This window comes from Poecilia mexicana, unplaced genomic scaffold (assembly GCF_051168715.1).
Source record: "Poecilia mexicana isolate PSO_F unplaced genomic scaffold, ASM5116871v1 scaffold_8, whole genome shotgun sequence".
Taxonomy (NCBI): domain Eukaryota; kingdom Metazoa; phylum Chordata; class Actinopteri; order Cyprinodontiformes; family Poeciliidae; genus Poecilia; species Poecilia mexicana.
The window spans coordinates 23,287,299-23,305,804 of NW_028263377.1; the positions used below are offsets into that span (position 1 = coordinate 23,287,299).

General features: G+C 37.3%; 1 protein-coding gene across 1 annotated transcript; it reads right to left on the reverse strand.

Moving 5' to 3' along the window:
- Positions 1–974: 974 nt before the first annotated feature.
- Positions 975–16,661, reverse strand: LOC148158100 (uncharacterized). Its single transcript, XM_088007727.1, has 9 exons — positions 16,561–16,661; positions 14,840–15,035; positions 14,625–14,756; positions 10,124–10,237; positions 8,470–9,057; positions 7,803–7,880; positions 6,408–6,485; positions 5,048–5,125; positions 975–1,923 (listed from the first exon to the last, which is right to left on the reverse strand). Exons 2-9 carry the CDS (start codon positions 14,992–14,994, stop codon positions 1,908–1,910), a joined length of 1,239 nt encoding a protein of 412 aa, XP_087863853.1. The 5' UTR covers positions 14,995–15,035; positions 16,561–16,661; the 3' UTR covers positions 975–1,907.
- Positions 16,662–18,506: the final 1,845 nt, after the last annotated feature.

Here is an 18,506-nt window from a genome sequence, read left to right on the forward strand (position 1 = left end):
TCTATGAACTACCAGCAAAGATTTAGCATTTATTTGCAGAAAATGAGAAATGATCAAAATAACAAAAGAAAAAAGCTTCCAGACCTCAAATAATGCAAATAAAAAAGTTCATATTCATTTAGAAACAACAAAACTAATGTTTTAACTCAGGAAGAGTTCAGAATCAATATCTGGTGGAAAAACCAGGAGCTTTTCAGTGCAGCTGGATCTTCAGCTGTTCCAGAACTGTCTTTTAAAATGTGTCGTTTGTCCACAAGATGGCGCTGTTGTCCAGCAGTACTTTTTATACAGAATGGGGGCAAAATCAGCGGTGGAGAAAGTATTAAACTCTGTGCTTCAGAAAAAGTACAAATAAACAAACATATTAACATTTTACTTGAGCAAAGGTACTTTATTTTGAAAATACTGCAGATTAGTTCATTTGAGTCAGTTATAGTTTGTATATTTTGAACAGATTAAATGACTGAAAACTCTACAGGAAATTCAATGCATTTCATCTGTGAATTAATTAAATATTATGCTTGTGATATTAAGACATCGTAGAAGAGGTGGGATGTGTCAGACATTGTAAGGGTGGAGAAAAATTTTACTCTTGAAACTTTGTTGTAGTGGCAATTTGTTCACCTACGAGTTAAATTCCCTTAAAATAATTACAAACAAAAAACTTTACATATAAAAGTGTTTGAAGCTGTGATAATGCACAATGCAGTTCATATTTTCTTTTTCTAGCAGAGATGGAAGCTTGTTGAGTACATGTGTCAAACATGAGGCTCAGGGGCCAAATCCGGCCCGCCGCAGCTTTTTATGTGGCTCTGTAGATTCTAGACTAAATGCATTTTGGTCCATTCTGTGCTTAAATATGTTATCAAATCAATGCCGTTTTTATCTGTTTACTGCTAAATTATATCAATCAGTCCCTCCAGTATCTTAAGAATTATTGTGGAAATTCACACAATATCAACAAATCCCTGCACTTTTTTGTGCTAGTAAATAATTGGAGTTTATTGCAGATTTTTCTTTAAAATGATCAAAAACGTTCATATTTGTAAGGTAATTTTATTTACATAGCACATTTTCAGAAACAAGGCAATTCAAAGTGCTTTACCTGAGTTAAAAGGAAATAAAATAATAAACCAAAGGAAAGAAAAAAAACAGTAAAGAAAACTAATCTAATGATTAAAGTATGCCATGCCATACCAACTGTATTTATAAAGCATTTTAAAACAACCACAGCTCAAAGTGCTGTACATTAAAACACAAAATAACAAAAAAACTCCAATTAAGTACAAAACATACAATTTAAAACTAGACCCCACTGGAGTTGAAAGCCAAGTAAAACAGATGGGTTTTAAGACGAGCTTAAAGGAGTGGACAGTGAAGGGGCCTCTCTAAAGTGCAAAAGCAAGTCGTTCCCTAACTTAGGGCCCATGACAGAGAAGCCCTGTCCCCTCTGAGCTTCCTTCTGGATCTCGGTACCTCCAAGAGCAGCTGATCTGCAGACCTGAGAGACCGATAAGGTACATAGGGGTGAAGAAGCTCAGAGAGGTAAGCCGGGGCAAGATTATGTAGTGATTTAAAAACAAACATAAGAATTTTAAAATTAATCCTAAAATATACAGGCAGTGAAAACTAAGTGCTCCTGATCAGGATTATTAAGTATCTAATTACATTTCTAAATAGTGAGTAAATAATAAGCTAAAGAGTGACTGACCGAATTCCTTTTCAGGGTTAAAAGTACTTAAAAGTACTGAGTACAGTTGTACTGAACAGCTGCCTCAGCCTTAATTGATGTCAAATTATAGTCAATGATCAATACAGCAAGTAATAAAAAGTTGCATATATCGTCATATTGGCGTTAGCCTGATCCTGGATCTGCTGGCTGCAGCTGCAGAGTGAAGGTCTTCTGTTCACTTCTGATCGTATCTGTGGGGAAGGACAAGAGTTAACAGGTTACACATAAAACATAAAATCCAAAGAGTAAAAGTTTAACACTCATTAGAAACAACAAATAAACTCAAAGGCTGCTATCATGATGGTTCATGAAGCTCTGCTTTAGTTTCTAGCTAAAATTATCCAGGTCAAAGGTCAATTTTCATTCTGCAGGAAAGAAAGTTCATTAACCCAGAGAGTTTATATGTAAACAAGCGTTAACCAGGTAATAACAGAGATACTTGGTTCTTCAAAATAAAGGTGCCTCCTGTTTGGTAGAATCTGTGGACAAGTTTATCAGGAACTTCTTTAACTTTGAAACAGAGAATTCATGAGGTGGAGACCAAACCTGCAGAGACTAAATGCTGAGCATGGAGCCATTACAATAAACAATAACAGGGCTGAGAAATGATCTGCAGATGAAAAACAGAACTAATTTTATTATTGTAAATAGACACCAGAAAAATCTCAGCAACATAAGTTAAATTATCTGAGACTAATGATGCCTTTCACAACCATAATGAGGGAATAGCATCAAAGCCAGCTGTTAATAAACCAGTGATTCTTGAGAATAGGGACAAAATGGGTTTTAATTTTCCCATATTTTTTTTTTATTATTTCTCAACCTTATGTATGCAAATATGACAAATAATGTTTAGAAAATATGAAGATGCTAAGGTACAGGCTCCCAGTTGCGAATTTTTAAAAAAAAATTACATTTTTAATCGACCTGACCCAGAACTTTGTCATCACCATCTGACAAAAATAAATCTAAAATGATTTTTAAAATACCCCATTAGTAGGGCTGTTGTAAACGAATATTTTAGTAATCGAGTAATCTATCGATTATTCTTACGATTAATCGAGTAATCGGATAAAAAAATTATAAAATGAAATATTGGTAAATCTGGCATAATACCGGTGTTACTATCAGATATCAATATCAGTCCAATTTTTCATATTTGAGCATCCCTAACAGTTGCTTTTTTGTAGTTTAGAAAACTAACCTGTAACAATAATAGCTCACTTTCTAAGTTAACCAGAAGAAAAGTTATAGAAAAATCTGAAATTATATTGAATTTAATAACAAAGAGGCAGGCTCACAAATATGCTTATAAAAAATGTCTACAATCCAGCTTTTAGTTTATGTATTCATCTTCAGTGAGTTTAATAGATTAATTAAACTCACCTTGCCACCTAACCTGTCACGCTTTGGGTTTGAAAATACGGGAAATGCCGCCTGGAGTGGGAGGAGAGGGCGAATGAACGAATGTAAGATGGGGAGGAGGGGAGGAAATAGACCAGCGGACTGACGAACCGTTAGACCGGGGGACGAACACGGGGGGAAGCAATACGGGATATTTACGACACCTTCACTGGTCACACTCAGAAACTCATCTACCAGCCATGTACGATGCGCTCCGCCACCCGTTTCTTCAGACCGGGATATGAAATTTATTGTGCGGTTCGTCGGTAAAGCTACATTTACACGGTAAGCATCAGCTACTCAGCCGCCCGCCCTGTTCAGTCTATCCGCTCACCTCAGCGCTCTTCCCGTCGTTCGCTTTCAACCAGCAGCCCCGGAGGAGAAATGCTGCCGTACTCCAGGCATTCCCCCAGTCATTTTAAGGATGCTTATTGGTTCCCCAAAAACGATAAAAAGTCGGGCATTATCATCAATCAATAAAATCCCCACGGGCCAATCTTGAAGATTGGACTTTATGCCGCTGAGACTTAGCTTTTGTCAACAACTCAGAGGCGGAAGTGAGAGCTCCGCGCAACGCAAATGAAGTCCCGGCCGGAACACGGTGCGCTAACTAATAAAACATAAATTAATGAAGCTTCGAGGCAGGTAAATTTTCCTCGAGGAATTTTAGTAATCGAGGTACTCGAATCATTCGAGGAATCGTTTCAGCCCTACCCATTAGTGATATTTTTACTCAATTTACAGACAAATGCTTCTCAAGAAATAAAATAAATATTATTTAAAACAAAAAACAAGAAAAAGTCCATCTGATGGAGTTGACAGTGCATGACGGAGTTGACACAGAACTGAAGGTGGTGACAAACTAGTGAGTAAAATGAAAAACTTGGTACATGTGAAGTAATGCAATTCATGTAAAATACATTAAAATGAATTAGTTGCACAATTAAGTGAGATTTGACAACAATTTCACTGAAAGAGTCAGAAAAACTCTGACGGAGTTGACATCTGACGGAGTTGACGAAATGCCAAACTACCTCAATTTATATGATGTTATTCTGAAGGAGGCCATATTGTAGCTCGTCAGGTCCATGAAATCTTTACAGTTTACCAGAATTAAGCTTTTATTTCGCAAAATTTCATCAAAGTTTTGTAAATTGTCAGTTATGGTGTTGACACATCATGGTTGTGACAAACAACTTAGGAATAAAACAGAAGAAAAAACTAAAGAATAACTTAAGCTAACCGGAGCTAACTAGCCCTCCTAGCACAGGAAGAGAAAAGACAACGTCATGGGGTCCTCAGAAGTTCTGGTGCCCCCCAATAATGCCTGATTTTTTTTACATTCTTTTCATTTCTGACGGTGTTGACAAAAACTAAGAACAAATTTCAACGGAGTTGGAAAATATCTAAAACTTATTTTTAATTCAATTTATCGATACTTTTATAATTATTTATATGACTACTTATACTTAATTGTCATAATATATAATTTTAGTATTTCTTTAATTGTTTTAAACTATAAGAATGTGTTGAGTTCTGCTCCTGGACAAGGGCTTTTACAAGCATCATCCACCGACTACAATGTTTAAAATAAAAAAATATTCAGCAAAAAAAGAAAAATATACATTGTTGTGCTCACATGACCCAGGTTAGTTTAGTTAGATATTTGAAAAAAAAATATTTTGTGTATATTTTATTCAAATTTCATACTTTATCCATAGGACCTGTTTTGTCCCTATTCTCAAGAATCACTGAAACAATGAAAGATGGAATTCAGATGAGTTCAAGAAAAACAAGTCTGGACTGAAACATCAACACATGTTTAAGTCATTCCACATTAATCCTAATATCACAGGGTTTTTATATCTCCTTACATAACAGAGTGCAGGATTCACAATGTTATTAACTTACTGTAGGGGCGCAGGTGTTGGGTAGATGTGGTCCGAGATGTTAATATAAGACAATGGAGGAGTATATTCTGGAGGTGTCCTAAACATAGAAACAACATATAACTGTCAGCCATTTTCTTTTCCTCCATGTTTACTTGGTGGTGATGCTGCATTACTGAACTGTGATCAAGCAAATAAGTTTATTTACCCAGAATTCACTCTGTTAATAATCCTTTAACTATTCTACAGCATAGCAGTGATAAAACAGTAAACAGTAAACAGTAGTCATTTCAGCACCTGAAGCTTTTATTTACAGTCAGCTGTGATTAACTTCCTGTTTAGTTTTGACGTCTTTTTAAAGAACTACTTCCTGTTTAACTTTTAGCTCGAATCATCTGGGAATAAAATCTCACTTTTCAGCTATTTTGTCCATCAGTTGTAATATCCTTGCACACAAACACACACACACACACACACACACACACACACACACACACACACACACACACACACACACGCGCACACACACGCGCACACACACACGCACACACCTGTTAGATTGTAATGTCACTGCATTGAGAATTTTTGTGTTTTTTGTTGCAGTTTGTTGTAAAACGTTGCTACTTTAGTTACAGTCAGGCAATCGGTCTTAAAGGGACCATTAACAATATAAAGTAATAATCCTCCAAATTCTGTAACCACTTTAAGTTGAATTCATGTGTTTCCATGGTAACGTGTTAACTATTACATACCATAAACATTTATAGCTCATTTCTAGTGTCTGTCCATAACCTGTTCAGTGAGTGTAAACGTCCCAGTTTAATTTATTTATACATTTCACACATCAAGGTTTAATATTTAGCTCATTGTGGTCAAATGGTTTCACATTTTGTCAGACGATAAACTGTCCCAGAACTTATTGCGATAAACGATAATATTGTTGTTTTGACACAATTTTCAATTAATATAACAGTAAACAATGACATAAAAATGCAAGAACACATTCTCAATGATCAATAAACTTTAAATCCTTATGAGCATTTAAACACTGGAACAGATAAACAACAAATAAAATGAATTATGATTACGTCTCTGTAAACAAAATTAAATTTATAGTTAGCTAGGCTAACAAAACACCAGGTTGAAGATTTTATCATTCAGTTTTTGGTAAAAAGGAGAAAAACGATAAAAACGATAAATCAGGCAAATTAAAATGATTGTGTTTCTTTCATTTATCATCTGATAAATTGATTTATTGTTTATTGTGACAGGCCTAATTTTGAGACGATCGTATTTTTCAATAAACAATAGAAGTAACACTGGCTCAGGTTTTATATCTCCTTACATAACAGAGTGCAGGATTCAAAATGTTATTAACTTACTGTCTGTAGTCGAATGATGAGCAGATCCAGTCCAACAACTCGTCCTCAGACAATGGAGGAGTATATACTGGAGGTTCCCTAAACATAGAAACAACATATAACTGTCAGCCATTTTCTTTTCCTCCATGTTTACTTGGTGGTGATGCTGCATTACTGAACTGTGATCAAGCAAATGAGTTTATTTACCCAGAATTCACTCTGTAAGTAATCCTTTAAATATTCTACAGCATAGCAGTGATAAAACAGTAAATATCTCATTTCAGCACCTGAAGCTTTTATTTACAGTCAGCTGTGATTAACTTCCTGTTTGAGTTTGATGTCTTTTTAAAGAACTACTTCCTGTTTAACTTTTAGCTCGAATCATCTGGGAATAAAAATCCCCCTTGTCGGCCATTTTGACCATCGGTTGTAATATCCTTGCGCGCACACGCACGCACGCACGCACGCACGCACGCACGCACGCACGCACGCACACACGCACACACGCACACACGCACACACGCACACACGCACACACGCACACACGCACACACACACACACACACACACACACACACACACACCTGTTTGACTGTAATGTCACTGCATTGAGAATTTTGTGTTTTTTGTTGCAGTTTGTTGTAAAACATTACTAGTTTAGTTACAGTCAGGTAATCGGTCTTAAAGGGACCATTAACGATATAAAAGTAATAATCCTCCAAATTCTGTAACCACGTTAAGTTGAATTTATTTGTTTCCATGGTAACGTGTTAACTATTAAATACCATAAACATTTATAGCTCATTTCTAGTGTCTGTCCATAACCTGTTCAGTGAGTGTAAAACGTCCCACAGTTTAATTTATTTATACATTTCACACATCAAGGTTTAATATTTAGCTCATTGTGGTCAAATGGTTTCACATTTTGTCAGACGATAATCTGTCCCAGAACTTATTGTGATAAACGATAATATTGTTGTTTTGACACAATTTTCAATTAATATAACAGTAAACAATGACATAAAAATGCAAGAACACATTCTCAATGATCAATAAAGTTAAGTCCTTATGAACATTTAAACAACAGATGAACAACAATAAAATAAAATGAATTATGATTACGTCTCTGTAAACAAAATTAAATTTATAGTTAGCTAGGCTAACAAAACACCAGGTTGAAGATTTTATCATTCAGTTTTTGGTAAAAAGGAGAAAAAGATAAAAACGATAAATCAGGCAAATTAAAATTATTGTGTTTCTTTTCATTTATCATCTGATAAATTGATTTATTGTTTATTGTGACAGGCCTAATTTTGAGGGGATTGTGGTTTTCAATAAACAATAGAAGTAACACTGACTCAGGTTTTATATCTCCTTACATAACAGAGTGCAGGATTCAAAATGTTATTAACTTACTGTCTGTAGTCGAATGATGAGCAGATCCAGTCCAACAACTCGTCCTCAGACAATGGAGGAGTATATACTGGAGGTTCCCTAAACATAGAAACAACATATAACTGTCAGCCATTTTCTTTTCCTCCATGTTTACTTGGTGGTGATGCTGCATTACTGAACTGTGATCAAGCAAATGAGTTTATTTACCCAGAATTCACTCTGTAAGTAATCCTTTAAATATTCTACAGCATAGCAGTGATAAAACAGTAAATATGTCATTTCAGCACCTGAAGCTTTTATTTACAGTCAGCTGTGATTAACTTCCTGTTTGAGTTTGATGTCTTTTTAAAGAACTACTTCCTGTTTAACTTTTAGCTCGAATCATCTGGGAATAAAATCCCCCTTGTCAGCCATTTTATCCATCAGCTGTAATGTCCTTAGTCCATAACCTGTTCAGCGAGTGTAAACGTCCCACAGTTTAATTTATTTATTCATTTCACACATCAAGGTTTAATATTTAGCTCATTGTAGTCAAGTGGTTTCAGAAAGTCAGAATAGACTTTACCTGAAGGGATCAGGTTCATCCTCATCAGGAGGATGAACCTGATGAGTTCTGATGAGACAAATATCCTCATTCTCTAAACAACACTGGGCAAATATTTTAAGCAGTCTATAAATAATATTTTACCTTTCTGATTCGTGTGAATTATTCTTTACAGACTTCAAATCTTGATCTTCAAGATGTTTAAACTTGAGCTCCCTCTTGGCCTCCTGCTCGGCCTTTCGCTTGGCCTTCAACTGGATCTCCTGCAGGCGTTGAAATTCCTGTTGGCGTAGTTGAATGTTCTGCTGGCGTTGAACCGCCTGGTGGAATAGGAGAGCCCTCTGCTGGCGTTGAACCTCTTGCAGGATTTGAATGTCCTGCTGGCGTTGAACCTCCTGCTGGCGTTGAACCTCCTGCTGGCGGAGGAGAGCCTTCTGCTGGTGGAGGAGAGCCTTCTGCAGGTTTTGAATGTCCTGCTGGTGTTGAACTTCTTGCTGGTGGAGGAGAGCCTTCTGCTGGTGGAGGAGAGCCTTCTGCAGGTTTTGAATGTCCTGCTGGTGTTGAACTTCTTGCTGGTGGAGGAGAGCCTTCTGGTGGTGGAGGAGAGCCTCCTGCAGGTTTTGAATGTCCTGCTGGCGTTGAACGTCCTGCTGGCGGAGGAAAGCCTCCTGCTGGCGGAGGAGAGCCTCCTGGTGGCGTTGGAGGAGCTCCTCATAGATCCTTCTAAAACTCCTATGTGTTTTAAATTTGTAGTGATTCATTCAGGAAAATCAAGTCTGGACTTAGACACAACTAGGCCAGTCACGATAAAAAATTTTGCTGGACGATTAATTGTCTAAAGAAATTATTGCGATAAACAATAATATTGTTTCAAGACCTTTTGACACTGATTTAATGGAAATGACTAATAATACATGCGATTTCCTGATATTTGTTTTCAAAATAACACGTAACACTGGAACTAATAAACTAAGTAAACAAAACAACCAAAAACAAAAATAAAATGGATTCTCAGTCTCCATTAACAAAAAACGTACTTGAATAAAAACTAAACAACATAAAGCCAAAGTGGAAATAAATTCTGCATTCAACCAAAAGAGTGCAGATTATGAAGTCTGTATTGCCCTTCAGTAATCTCTAGATTTAAATAGAGAAAAAAGGCACATCCGACTTCCTAATGCAATAGTTCACACTACACCATTTTTTGCCCGTTTTCCCCTTAAGACAATCTTAGATCGTTGGCCGATCTAACCGATCATCCTGCAGTGTGTGGTGAGTTACGGTAGATCGTCGTGGCCCTCCGATCTAAATCAGGGGTTTTCCCCGACTGGGATTTTAAAATTAGTTAACTGGTCTTGCAGCCATTATTTTGTGCCCATGTAGCTGGGCACCACATGGCACGACGAACCCGATCGAACCATTATACCTCGGATTTCTGTCAGCTAATGCGTCTCTTAGGGTTTGAAAATGGGCCGACAACTTGTGCAATGTGCGCTGGACATTAGACTAAGGAAATGAAGAAGGGAGGGTAAGTGGAGAGCACCGGAGCTGAGCCTTTTTTCATTCAGTGTCATCAATAGAAAGAAAAAAAGGCAGGAAGAGACGATAAAGACGATAATTAAAATGAGGTTGATAGGTTATTTTATCGTCCAATTAATTGATTTATCGTTTATCGTGACAGGCCTCGATACAACATAAGTATCTCTGCAGTCACCTGTTAATCCTAAAACCAGAACAGGTTCAGTTTCTATAATTCATGATAAGCATCACAGCGTTTCAGTAACTGGAGGTAACTTACTCAGGTGGAGTTGGACGCCGAAAATTAAAGTCCAGGTCGGTGTCTGTTGACCTGCTGCTCCCACAGGATGGATAACTATACGCAGATAAAGGAGAGTCTAGTCCTACAGGGCTCCTAAACATGAATACAACAGATTATTTATTGACATGTATAGTTTGGTGCTCATGTAGCATCAAGTGCATCTCTTTACTTATCTATGAATCACTATAAATAACCTCCTTATTCTGCTGTGGAGCAGAAACTGTTTATAAAAATGATGACATCATTAAATACAATCTGCATAAATGGCTGACGTGTCCAGTTTCTGTCCTGCTGTCTGCAGCTCAGTGAGTTCATGAAGGATCTGCTGTGACCAGCAGCATCATCCATGTTTTCATCTTTTATTGTTGTGGTTTTTCTGTTGCATCACCGTGGAACAGACAGAAACTGAATTTCAGTTTTCATTTGTTTCTGTACTTGAGGCAAAACTGACATTTAATCTGACTGGTCTAGAAATACAGATGGAATAAACTGACATCGATCAATCTGGAAGGTTAATCAGCCGTTTCTGAGGCTTTGGGCTCCACAGAACCAAGACAGAACCAGAACCCACACATGGAGCAGCTGAAACCTTCCAGTGGAGGCCATGATAACCCCAGTCCTCCAGGAGGAAGAACCCACTACAGCATCTACAGGTCAGAGGTCATGACAACAACGAGAATGGCTGAGAGTCCAGGGATCGTTTCAAACTGCTGACCCAGAAGAACCCAGAGACCCAGAAGAACCCAGAGACCCAGAAGAACCCAGAGACCCAGAAGAACCCAGAGACCCGCCTCAGACTGACCCAAAACATTTCTGATGGTCTGTCAGGCTTGGAGGAAATATTCTGTGGGCTGAAGATGAACGACTGGAACATTTTAGGAAAGTTTGTGAGTTTTTAGATCTGAACTAGAAATGATCCAGCAGTCAAACACGGTGGTGGCAGTATGATGCTGTGGGTCTTCTTTGCTGAATGACTCAGTGTCTGATGAACTCTGAATGTTGTTGCGCAACACCCTCCTCCCCTCTTCTCTCTCTACTTCCCCTTCTGAGAGGAGGGAGATGTTGCTACCAGCTCTCCGTCCAACAGGTCCGAGAGGCCTCTAACTCCGGAGTATTACTACAGATGAGAATATAGAGGACATTCTGTTTAAGCTGGGAGCGAGAAAGACTAGCCTGGTTTCTAACAACCTCTGTCTCCAGATGTCCCACCCTTTTTTCACCCTGTGAACTAGCCAGATCGAGCAGCCTGCAATCAGCTAGTTTCTCAGAGCACACCTGTTACTGGTCGCTCTTTCTCTTTATTACAACTTGCACTTGTTACTGAACCAGGTAGGTTTTAGTGACTCGAGCGAGTCCCAAGGGTGTTGTTTTGGCTAAAAGCAACCTATAAAACATTTTCCACTTTTTCCTCCCAGAATCAAACTTCATAGCTATTTTACAACCATCAAAGAACTTTAAGGTGACTCTTTAATTGAATGTCCACAACGTCTTTTAGATTTTCTTAATGCTAATGATTTTATTAGTAAGGCAATTTTGCTAGGGTCAGTAGAGCTTAATAGCAGAAATAATCAAATAAGTAAATTCAATAATCTGGTCTATCTTTCCCTAATGCTGACACTGGGAACTAAAAAAGGAAAACTTTGAGAGAGACGGACGGAGTTTTGCATTTTGAACCCCAGAACTGGCCTGATGAAAGTGTTGCAGCAGCAGGAGGCTCCCAGTACAGGAAGAGTACTGAGTTAGAGCGGCAGGACTCGGGCCTCAGGGTGACTTCCTCATGCGCGTAGCGGCCCTCAGCTTCTTGTCTTGCAGCTCTGTTGCTCCCTTCTCCTCATCCCACGATCTTTCTGGTCCATGAGATGTAGACGAGCTGGTCTCATGGAAGGAACACACCAGTTCTTCCTCTTTGCCTTTGTTCTTTATCTTTATCTTCATCTTTGCCTTGGTCTTTGTCTTTGGGGTCTGAACCCAGCTGATGAGAGAAGTGCAATTTGAAGCCACATGTTGCGGGGCTAACGGGTTGGTCCCCATGTGCAGAACAGTCTTCGGCTCTGTGGCTCCGGCTCTTCTTCAGCTGCAGAGTTCTTTGTCCATCTCGATCTTGGCTCGAAGCTGCCTGACGGATCCAACCAAAGATTCCTCTGTTGCACCCACCTTATAAAGGGTTTATCCACCCTTTTGGTGTGTTTGCATTGGCTAGCTTTGTTGCTGTGCCTGTCTCATTGGCTGACTGCTTGGACAGATGATCTCATATCCATCGCCTTGGAGACCTCATGACCTGATCTCTGTTCTAATGACCCAGAGTTGCTCAACAGTCCTCTTACATCTGTTGCCTGCCCAACCTTTTCTTAGGAAAGTCAAGGTTTAGCAATAAGGCCTTGGTTACCTCTGCTCTCCCGTCAGTTCCTCCTTTCCCCTGACCTCTCACCTACCATCTACCTCCAACACATCAGTGACCTTTAATTACAGTTAAACATTTTACACCATTTTCAGTTCAATGTCAAAATCACATTTATAACCTTTTAGTTTCTCCAATTTAACATTCATTTATAATATTATAACCATAACTTATTAGTCTTATTTAGGGCTGTTGTAAACGAATATTTTAGTAATCGAGTAATCTATCGATTATTCTTACGATTAATCGAGTAATCGGATAAAAAAAAATTATAAAATGAAATATTGGTAAATCTGGCATAATACAGGTGTTACTATCAGATATCAATATCAGTCCAATTTTTCATATTTGAGCATCCCTAACAGTTGCTTTTTTGTAGTTTAGAAAACTAACCTGTAACAATAATAGCTCACTTTCTAAGTTAACCAGAAGAAAAGTTATAGAAAAATCTGAAATTATATTGAATTTAATAACAAAGAGGCAGGCTCACAAATATGCTTATAAAAAATGTCTACAATCCAGCTTTTAGTTTATGTATTCATCTTCAGTGAGTTTAATAGATTAATTAAACTCACCTTGCCACCTAACCTGTCACGCTTTGGGTTTGAAAATACGGGAAATGCCGCCTGGAGTGGGAGGAGAGGGCGAATGAACGAACATGGGGTGGAGGGGAGGAAATAGACCAGCGGACTGACGAACCGTTAGACCGGGGGACGAACACGGGGGGAAGCAATACGGGATATTTACGACACCTTCACTGGTCACACTCAGAAACTCATCTACCAGCCATGTACGATGCGCTCCGCCACCCGTTTCTTCAGACCGGGATATGAAATTTATTGTGTGGTTCGTCGGTAAAGCTACATTTACACGGTAAGCATCAGCTACTCAGCCGCCCGCCCTGTTCAGTCTATCCGCTCACCTCAACGCTCTTCCCGCCGTTCGCTTTCAACCAGCAGCCCCGGAGGAGAAATGCTGCCGTACTCCAGGCATTCCCCCAGTCATTTTAAGGATGCTTATTGGTACCCCAAAAACGATAAAAAGTCGGGCATTATCATCAATCAATAAAATCCCCACGGGCCAATCTTGAAGATTGGACTTTATGCCGCTGAGACTTAGCTTTTGTCAACAACTCAGAGGCGGAAGTGAGAGCTCCGCGCAACGCAAATGAAGTCCCGGTCGGAACACGGTGCGCTAACTAATAAAACATAAATTAACGAAGCTTCGAGGCAGGTAAATTTTCCTCGAGGAATTTTAGTAATCGAGGTACTCGAATCATTCGAGGAATCGTTTCAGCCCTAGTCTTATTATAATCATCTGTAATCATTATTACAGACATTTCTGAAAAGAAACCAAGAATAATCTGTTATTTTAATTATTTGATACCAAAGTTACAGTTACTTGTTTTATCTGTAAGTACTTCCAAAAGTGTAAAAGTGTAAGTATTCTTATAATCAAACCAATATCAACCACTGGTTAAACCAATATTAATTATTGGCTTATTTATAAGTAATTATTATTAATGTAAGTATTTTACTCTGGGTTTTATCCAATTACTCAAAATGTTTAGATTTTATTCTTTAAACATTTAATGCTTTGAAATAAGGAATAGTCTGAACTATTTTTATTCACTGCAGGCTGGAAACTTCCTCTATCTTCAGGAAACCTGCTCTTCCTGTTCCATGACTCTCTTTCTGTCTGACTATAATTTTTTATGATTAAATAGAAAAAAGTAGAATTAAAGCAAAGTTTGCAGGACACAATAACAACACACACAACCAGATTAATTTTATTACCGTCTGACTCTACTGTTGGGTCTTGATGTCACCTGTGTAATTAGTTTTAAAGGTAACTTTATTCATTGCTACTATCAAACTAAAATCTCCAGCATGGGGAAGTGGGATGAGCTCGACTTTTCTCGACATGACCTTAACAGACATCTCTGAAGGAGAACAGTTCATGACCTTCAGGTCAAGGTCAATGGGTTCTGCAGAAGGACAACAATCCCAAACACTCCAGCTAGTCGTCCTCTGTGTAAAACATTTAAAGTGGACTCAGTAAAAACATTTAGAACCGGCTCACCTTACAGCTGAAAGTTGGCCTGATTTAAAATCAGTAATGATATCCTTTGACATGTCGCTCCTGAAGGACCAACCGCTGTAACCAGATTCTGCCTCCGATTCTGGAGTTGGTGGTGATTCTGGTTCTGGTTTCCTGTGAATAAAGATGGTTTGCTGCTGTTAACATTGAACTATGACATGTAGGAGATCCTGGACATTTAGAGATGCTGATCTGACCTCTGAACTTTGCTCTGGTCCTCATATTGGTGTCCGAGAGTGGATTCAGAGGGACAGACTCCGTCCTTTTCAGTGGATTCAGAGGGACAGACTCCGTCCTTTTCAGTGGATTCAGAGGGACAGACTCCGTCTTTCTTGTCCTCTCTCTGCTCCATGCTGCAGAGTTCAGATCAGTTCACTCACCTTCTTCCTTTATCTGAGGAGGGAACACTTCAGTTAGTCATCTATTTGTTATAATCATTAATACTGACATAGTTAATATCAGCTGATCTGCTTGGCTCTCATTCTCTGCTTCACATCAGTTAAATCCTGGCAGAACAAGCTGCTGCACCTCTGATAGTCCACCAGATGGAGCCAATGAGCTGAACTTAAGAGGATCAATCACATAAATAGAAAAACTAATCATGTAACATACATTTTATTCATGGTGCAATAAATGAAATTAATCTGAACAAAGTTTAAAAATGTTTCTAAACAGTTTAAAGGTCGTCTAACATGGATTCAGATGTGATACAGATTAAATCTAGCTGGTCTGAAGATATAAATCCATTTACAGAATTACAGTTCGCTAAACTAATTCTTTCATATTTAAACTGTATTTATGGAAACATGTAGTTTATTTTGTTTGACATTACAAACAAAATTCAATACTGTAAAAGGCTAAAGTTATGAGGAAATCAGAAATAATTTTAATCAAGATAAAGGAAGATACTTTAACAACCAGGAATAAAATAATAGAGTGAATGGAGCCAGGAAATAAATGGAATTAGTAAACATGTTACGTTTTTATTTTGAATCAGTTTGAAGGATTTGATTAGAAAGTGTTAATGTTTTAATATAAAATGAGTTATATTAGGTTTGGAGTTTGCAGATTTTTTTACAACTTGAATTTACTCTGGGTTTCCAAGAATGAAACGTCAAAGATCGCTCATGCAGGGTGAGTCAAAGTCCCACAAAGCTTGAAAAACGGTGAAATTCAGATCCACTTTGGATTCTAATGTCAATCAGTTCACTGTAAAACATTTGAACCACATTTAGTTGTTTAATATCTTCTAGTCTTTAAGTCAAATACTTGTAGAGTGTTTTAGATTGTGAGTTTGTGAAAGATAAAGTTACAGCAGTAAGTTGTGTTAACCTTTTATTAGAGTTGAATAAACCGGAGTGAAAGAAGAAAAAGAAGTGAAACTATTTCCCAGAATGGAGCAGTTCCAGTGCAATTCAGATGCAAAAAAGTGGTGAAATCTCCCTTTATTGAAGTTTAACAAATCACAAACATGGTTCTAAATATTCTTCTATTAAACCAGAATAAAGAGTCTATGTCTTGTAGCTTTTAAATTAGAGTCGATTAAAGATGCGGAAGGTAGTGAAAAATTTGCCATTTCCCGAATCGCAAACCAACTAAACCTTAATTTGTCGAAGCGGGTCGTGTTTGGGACCACTTGTTGTGTGCGGCATATTATAGTTAAATGATAAATATTCACTGAAGTTCTTATTGATTTGAAATGATCGACAGGGAATTTGTTAAAATAAGAGGCAATAAATAAATATCTGCTATTGTTCTCGTCAGGTCCAAATCCAGGCCGCAAAAACGACCTTTGTTCCGACCTGGACTGGTACCGTTTTCTGTTCGACAAAATTAAAACTGGGTCAAAATATAGTTGTTAAAAAAAGCTAGCGAACATCGATTTAATAAGAAAATGAAGAAAAACTAAATACTTTACCTTCAGAAGAAGCTCACAAGATTAAGAACTATCTGCGTCACAACCAGGTAGGAGAAAGCGAAACTTAGTCAGAACAGGAAACTCTTCTTCTTCTTTTGTTGGCCAGCAACTTATTCATGTGCATTACCGCCATCTACTGGAATTGAGTGTGGATCGGGAAGCTACATATATATTCTACAACCCTGCTTCTGCCATCTTTCCTTAATCTTTTGTTTAATAATAGATTTAATTTCTTCTTTACTGAATAGTAACAATATATCAGTCTAACTATTTTTTGTAGCTTGTTTTGCATATTTGTCTGCCAACTCATTAGTTATCTTTACATGTGATGGTACCCATGTAAAGATTATTAATAAACCCATTACGTGAATTCTATAAATTATTAACTGAATATTTAATAAAAGATCTGGTCTACTAATAGAATGATTGTTTTTAAATGAATATAATGATGAACTTGAATCAGAACATATTATACCTCCCAGTGGACGAACTTCCTCAATCCATCCTAAAGCCAACATGATTCCCATCATCTCTCCTGTATAAACTGAGACTCCATCATTGATTCTTTTACATTTTTAATACTGAACTCTGGAACAATGAATGACTCCTCATTACTATTATTTGAGTTTTTAAACCATCTGTATACACTCGGACATATCCATAGTACTTATTGCCTAAATATGATTGTACTGAATATGGATCTGAAAGGTTTTCTTTTTTCCTTTTCTCCATCAAAGTAAAATCTTTTTCCTTTTCCCAACAAGTTTTTAAAATTTCTTGACATGGATGATTTCCATTAAGGCCCTTTAAATGACACCAATAATAATTTTATAAGAATAATTATTACAAAAATGCGTTATAACACATTTACTATATTAACAATATTGTATTAATATTAATAGAATATTATTACTCTATTAGAGCAATAATATTGCTTTTTTTAGTAATAGCAAAAAAAGAAATGTTCTTTGTCCACAAGATGGCGCTGTTGTCCAGGAGTACTTTTTGTACAGAATGGGGCAAAAATCAGCGGTGGAGAAAGTATTATGCAATAAAGTAAAAGTATGGTGCAATAAATGAAATTAATCTGAACAAAGTTTAAAAAGTAAAAGTACAAATAAACAAACACATTAATATTTATTTCAAAAATACTCAAAATACTGAAAGTAAAAGTACTTGCAGACTGTATTCATGAAGCAGTGGTGTAAAATATCAGTGTGTCTAATGTATGTATATTTTCAATAGTGTATTGAACAATGCTGCAGATAATACATGTTTTTGTTGGACTTTTGATTCTGTGCATCATAATTTCAGGGATTAGCTGCAGAGTTTAATCCCACTAAGCAAACTAAGAAAGAGGAAATGGATAAACCTTTAAAGGTTTATAGTAAATACGTTCAAGTTAAAGGTTTCTGAGTGAGAAATTGGGCATTAGAGACACTCAAAGAAACAGGCACTGATCATTTAAACTCCTTCAACTTTACAATGTGTCAGTAGTGAACAATATTTTAATGTCATGACACCATTTTCAACTGGTTGGTCATTTCAAACTAATAACGCATTGTGACGCAGATTTAACGTCTTATTGGAGTGCAGTTGAGTGGAAAGTACAGAAACTTAGAAAGGTCAATAGTACCCATGATCAAATCTACTGTAGTAAAGTTCAGATACATGAAAAGTGTATTTCAGTACAGAAACAAAGTGCTTGTATTTTCCTACATCCCACAAGATGGTGCAAAATATTAGATATCAGGGTTTCCCCCAGTGTACTGTAAGCCTGGCGGGCCACCAGGCTTTATTTGAGTCCCCACCAGGCTTAGCAATGCTTATTTATTTAAGTCTTTTTAAATGTTTGCATTTTAAGGCTTTATAGTTGGTGTTCAAGTATTAATCTTCCAATATTTCAATAACGCATAATTATCAAGTGATATTTTCAAGTTTCCTGT

Excerpts from the sequence above, each read along its gene's own strand:
- LOC148158100 (XM_088007727.1), bottom strand. The coding sequence starts at position 14,994 with ATGGAGCAGAGAGAGGACAAGAAAGACGGAGTCTGTCCCTCTGAATCC. Across the intron at positions 14,757-14,839 it reads GACCAGAGCAAAGTTCAGAG|GAAACCAGAACCAGAATCAC; the intron begins GTCAGATCAGCA and ends CTTTATTCACAG. Across the intron at positions 7,881-8,469 it reads AATTCACACGAATCAGAAAG|GGAACCTCCAGTATATACTC; the intron begins GTAAAATATTAT and ends TTCTATGTTTAG.